This window comes from Myotis myotis, unplaced genomic scaffold (assembly GCF_014108235.1).
Source record: "Myotis myotis isolate mMyoMyo1 unplaced genomic scaffold, mMyoMyo1.p scaffold_m19_p_2, whole genome shotgun sequence".
Lineage (NCBI taxonomy): Eukaryota > Metazoa > Chordata > Mammalia > Chiroptera > Vespertilionidae > Myotis > Myotis myotis.
In genome coordinates this window covers 139,119,244-139,124,774 of record NW_023416324.1, presented here as the reverse complement: position 1 = coordinate 139,124,774, position 5,531 = coordinate 139,119,244, and the positions used below count along the sequence as shown (strand labels likewise).

Below are 5,531 nucleotides of genomic sequence, written 5' to 3'. Positions count from 1 at the left end.
GCCCCTTGAGTGTGGCTCTTCCACAAAATACCACGTGTGGGCACGCATGTACAGTGTGACTGAAACTTCGTGGCCCATGTGCAGAAGTTGGTATTTTGTGGAAGAGCCACACTCAACGGGCCAAAGAGCCGCATGTGGCTCACAAGGCACAATTTGCTGACCACTGCTAGACTCGCAGTGGTTCTTAACCTTCTGCCCCTTTAAATACTGTCCCGCATGTTGTGACCCAACCATAAAATTATTTTCGTTGCTACTTCATAACTATAATGTTGCTACTGTTATGAATCGTAATGTAAATGTCTGATATGCAGGATGGTCTTAGGCGAGAAATAGACTTGGTGACCTGCCACTTTTATGTCAGTTGCACCAGACATGGCTTAGGCGAGATCTATGCACCCACCAGACCATGGGAAATCACATTGCTGCTCACGTAAGCTATACTTTCATGTAACAAGTTTTGAGTTCACATCTAGTATTTAAAAATTCTTTCATTATGAGCAATAGGACTACCAAGATAAGTAAAACAATCTCTACCCTAAAAGGACGCTAATGAAGTGATAAATGTTGAGGCAGGTCAGAACTCCTGGGAGACCATTTGAGGAAGGAGCCAAAAGCTTCCCCAATGCAGCAGTCTTACTGCAGTGATGAGAAACCATTACTGTGTCTAATCCCTACAGCCTGTGTGTGCCAGCTCTCCAGGTGGAACGCCCTTCTTCCATTTCTCTCTCCCTACATTCTTACCCACCTTCCAAGGCCAGTTTCAACTGCCGATTTATCAGTGAAATCTGCCGGAATCCCCTCAGCTACATGTGCTTTGCCACTTCAGAACCTCCATCATATCCTGTCTTAAGGTCAGTTATGTGCAGTGCAGCTTTATGGAGTGGTGGTGGTGGGGGTTATGTCCCTTATAGGCAAATAATGCATTTTAGCCAGTCTTCTTAGATTCCCCATAGGACCTAGCATAATGTGCCATAAATTGTTTTTAAAGAAAAGAATATATTAAAGCTAATGCATCAGCTCTGCTACTACTTCTCTATTCAGGACGTAGATCAGCCTTTTCAAAGCATAGAGAAAACGTGAGAGAAAGTACTCTACACTGGCTGGGCTATTTAAGTGAATTAACTTTTCTCCCACACCTTTTTTTAGGTGAGAATGGTTCTTTCATGCAGAAACAATGTCCTCATTCACAGATGAGTAGCTGTTAATCACAGCTGGGTGGAATTTTATCTAGCTTTCAGCTGTATGAAAGGGACTATCTGCCTACTAGTATTTAGGAAGTCCATAGCTTGCTGGGTAGCACTGTGTATGCCTGGTTTTCTCTAACGCTGTGATGGCATTCAAGGAACCTGTCTCTGAAGAGTGTAGGGTTGCTACTAATTATGTGGCATCTTTTGAGCTGCACATCAGTGATGCTTATTTATCTATGGTTAGTATGATTTTTTGAGCCACTGGGAGGAAGGTTTCAGCTTAGATATATCCTATGTCTCTTTAGGAATGGTGGTTATGGCCATATTTGTGTTGTGATGATAGATGAAACAGCAACCTAGTGCCCAGGATTTTGCTGCCTTGTGGCTAATGATTTAGAACTGTGACTGCAAACTATGGGCTATGATGGGAGAATCACGGTTCTTTCCAGTGTGTTAACCAAACCATATGGGCATCAGACACTGGTAGTAGACTGAATAAGTAATTTTTCACCCATATTTAATTTAGAGGTAATGTAGATGTGTTAGGATTGGTGAAATAGATTGATTTTAAAATGACATTTAATTTATTCCGGACTTTTGCTGTGTTTAAACAATTATTGGATATAAGTGCTAGCATGTGGGGTTTACAAATCTGGTCATTAAAGAGGCCATAATATCCAAAGGTTAGGCCCAAGCATATTAAAATCTGGATGGCTTTTCTTTGAGGTAGTTTGGGTTTGAAAGATAGCTGGGGTCTTCTGGAAGTCAAAGGACAAACCAAGGACCCTAGTCTGAACAAAGAGGGCTTGAGTGTGTGTAAGATTTCCAACATTAAAAATTAGCTTGTCTCACCTCTAGTTTCTCCTCATTCTCACCTCTGTCCCAGGCCTATTCTTATCCTTTAGACTCAGTAGAACCTATTTTTTCTGGATTCTTTGAAGACCAAGCTGAATTGAAAAGGGTACATGGAAAGCAATTCCTAAAATATCTAGTAGGACGTGGAAATACCGTCTGTCTTCCTGTGATTAAGGTGACTATGTAATTTGTCATAATGATTTTAATGGTGCCTCTGCTGGGTCTAGAGAACTAAATTAGTTGTTGCCTAACTTGTTGGGTTACCCATATTACACACGGGATTATAGTAACCAACTTTGAGGGCAAGCATTTGTGTTCTTTATAACCTCTTCATATCATTTTGAGTAAATTGCAGCCACTAAATGATTGCTTAGGTTTTCCCAATGAGCCACAGCTAGTGTGGTCTCTGGACCAGAGCATCAGCATCACCTGGGAAATCATCAGAAATGCAAATTCATAGACAAACTGGATCAGATTCTCTAGGGGTGGGGCCCAAGGAGCTGTAGTTTAACAAGATCTCCAGGTGACTCTAATGCTCGGGCAGATTGAGAAGCACACCTATAATGGCCTCTTCCTAGAACAGTTACCATCCTCTATCAGATCATTAGACTATCTCAGATGCACACCCAGGTATTTGAAATGGCTACATCTTCCATGTAATGAAGCCAACTTTTTTTTTTTTTTCTGGGATGGACACTTAAAAGAAATCATCTAAACTTTAATGGGGGCATGACATCTAGAAACATGCCTACTTATGTGAGGGGTTCTGTTAACTCCAGTTTTATAAGGAGAATTAGTAAATGTCTGATAGTTATGGAATTAAACCACTATCATGGAATTTTCAAACTAATGGAATAGTGCATGTAGCTGTGCTAGTGGCACCCATGCTTTGTATATAAGCACATTAAAATTACATGGGGAGCTTTTAAAATCCTGATGCTGAGCTTGCACTCCTACCATTTCAGTCATTGCATTATGTCTGCAGTTGAAATCCAGACATCAGGATTTAAGATGCTAGTTTGATTCCATTGTGCCACAAAGTTTAGAAAGTATTGGGTTATACTACAAACCTAGACATAATTCGACCCAGGAAGTCTAATGTAAGAAAGCTGTGCCCCAGGTGACTTCCCTGTTTCTCTCCTAAAGCGGCCTGAGATAGATAACTGGCAAACCGGCATAAAAGCTCTGGAATATGCTTTGGAATTGGAGAACCAGTTAAGCCAGCTCCTGATAGACCTGAAGACCACAGCTTCTGCCGACAATGACAGTCATGTAAGTAGTAGCTGATTTTGAAAGTACTATCATAGTTCACTTCTGAATTATGACTTGCTTCTTGGAAGAGGGCCCAAGGCTCTGGTCATCCAACACATGCTTGTTTCCCCCCAAGGAGGTATATGAACCTTCTTCTGGGAGTAGATTGGAGGTGGGAGGAGTAGGTGCCCTGGTAGGAAGGAATGCAACTCAACACAAGATGGAGAGGGCTTCCCAGGAAAAGTGTGCTCTGGATAATTAAACAAAATGACTTTCGCTGTTGGCTTTTAAATCTAGAAAAGTCCTTAAATGTTAATAGGTACCAGAATCACCTGGAGGGGTTACTCAAACAACCTGCCCTACCCCACAGAGCTTCTGATTCAATGGCTTTCATGTGGTGCCTGAGAATTTGCATTTCTAACAAGTTTTCAGGTTATGCTGCTGCCTGCTGGCCAGGGGCCACACTTTGAGAACCATTGTCCCTGATGGTCCCTGCAAAAGTGAATGCTAATGGTGACTTATTATCCTGCAGTCTTCCTGGTTAATGGTGAACACTCCACCTTGTGGTGGTAACTTCTTTCTCACTAACCCCATAGCATCTCAGGAAATCAAAGTGAGGAAAATTCCCTTGTGCAAAAGTTATCAACCCTAGATGCATATTGGACTGGCTTAGTTGCTCTGAAGAGATAGATACAAATGCCTGAGCCTTATGGCCACTTACATCTAAATCTGTGGGAATTGGGTCTAGACATCTACTTAAATCTCCATGTGATTAAAAAAAAACAGGGTGAGAAACCACTGCAGTACTAGTTTTTTTTTAGGTTAATCTGTACTTTTGATGAGATGCCATAACACTCATACTCATTGAAAGTGGGTATTTGTACTCACTGGAGGTCTTGAGTGTCTTAGATCAGTGCCCATTAAACTTCTATGTGCATATGAACTCCCTCTCCTTTCTTAAAATGCAGGTTCTGATTTAGTAGGTCTGGAGTGGGACTTGATATTCTCTTTTTCTGACAAGCTCCCAGGGCTGCAGGTCAATGAGCTACAATTTGTGAAGCAAGATTTTTGATTGCCTCCTGTTGCAGACGAGGTTCTAAAGCAGCGGTTCTCAACATGTGGGTTGCGACCCCTTTGGTGGTCGAACGACCCTTTCACTGGGGTCGCCTAAGACCATCCTGCATATCAGATATTTACATTAGGATTCATAACAGTTGTAACATTACAGTTATGAAGTAGCAACGAAAATAATTTTACAGTTGGGTCACAACATGAGGAACTGTATTTAAAGGGCCAGAAGGTTGAGAACCACTGTAAAAGGTTTTCCTCTGTTTATTTCTGTAGTTCTTACACTTCATGGGAAAGTACCTGGATAAACAGAAGAGGAACACAACCTACCTGCAACGCCAGCTTGCATATTATAGAAATGAAGAAAACCAGGCTCAGGCGGAAGCCTGATTGGAAAAGCCTGATGATAAAAAGCCTGTCGAGTAAATAGATCCAACATCCGAGGGCAACAGAGCAAGTCTTCCCATTGTAGTTGTTCCCAAAATCAGCTATTTAAGGATCTTAATCTCCTTCACTGCTTTCCTTCATTGGTGCATGTACAATTAAACCTGTTTTTGCATTATAATTATGTGTAAAGAGATTGTTGTTGAAGCACAAAAATGGGTTAATTCAATCAGTGTTAAGTTTGGTGAAAGCTTCCTAAGGACAATAGGTGCATTAGACTTAAAAAAAAAAAAAAAAAAAAAAAAAAGCCTTCTCCTTCTCCCATGATCCCAACAACACTCAGATGCAGGGTCAAGATTTGGGAATTTCAAACAGACCAAGTAGATATAGTATAAATTAAGTAGGAAAACCTTAGGTCTCACTACTGTTTTTTTCCTCTTCAACTTGTATACTATGTATTTAAATTTTACAAAAATAGTAGGATTTTCTTCAAATCAATGTAAAGCTAGACTTGAAAACAAGAGTTCTTGGTCTAGAAATGTTTACTCAACTGGAAATATTTAAGGGAATAAGCGTCTGCAACCCAGGTGCCCTTTCATAACCTGTGGTATGCATAGGGACCAGGAAGGTACACAGGCAATTAAGACAGCAAACAACTGTGTGGATGTGCCTACCCTACCTACTGAGGGCAAACTAGCAACTATTGGGGTGGTTGCTGATTTCAGGAGCAAGCAATGAGCATGCAAGCTGGGGTGGTTAGTACCATATGGGAACAAACGGGGCTCT

General features: G+C 41.2%; 1 protein-coding gene across 2 annotated transcripts; it reads left to right on the top strand.

The window, feature by feature from the left end:
* Positions 1-683: 683 nt before the first annotated feature.
* Positions 684-4,844, top strand: LOC118677668 (ferritin, heavy subunit-like). 2 transcript variants are annotated; one of them, XM_036352955.1, is made up of 4 exons: positions 1,331-1,426; positions 2,074-2,217; positions 3,189-3,314; positions 4,638-4,844. In XM_036352955.1, the coding sequence occupies exons 1-4, from the start codon at positions 1,331-1,333 to the stop codon at positions 4,749-4,751; spliced, it is 480 nt and encodes a 159-aa protein (XP_036208848.1). In that variant the 3' UTR covers positions 4,752-4,844. The 2 variants fall into 2 exon arrangements, 1 of the variants encoding a protein (XP_036208848.1); XR_004974465.1 differs by lacking the exons at positions 1,331-1,426; positions 3,189-3,314; positions 4,638-4,844 and adding an exon at positions 684-851 and having other exon boundaries at positions 2,074-2,157.
* Positions 4,845-5,531: the final 687 nt, after the last annotated feature.

Excerpts from the sequence above, each read along its gene's own strand:
- LOC118677668 (XM_036352955.1), top strand. The coding sequence starts at position 1,331 with ATGGCATTCAAGGAACCTGTCTCTGAAGAGTGTAGGGTTGCTACTAAT. Across the intron at positions 1,427-2,073 it reads GTGATGCTTATTTATCTATG|GCCTATTCTTATCCTTTAGA; the intron begins GTTAGTATGATT and ends CCTCTGTCCCAG. Across the intron at positions 3,315-4,637 it reads CTGCCGACAATGACAGTCAT|TTCTTACACTTCATGGGAAA; the intron begins GTAAGTAGTAGC and ends TTATTTCTGTAG.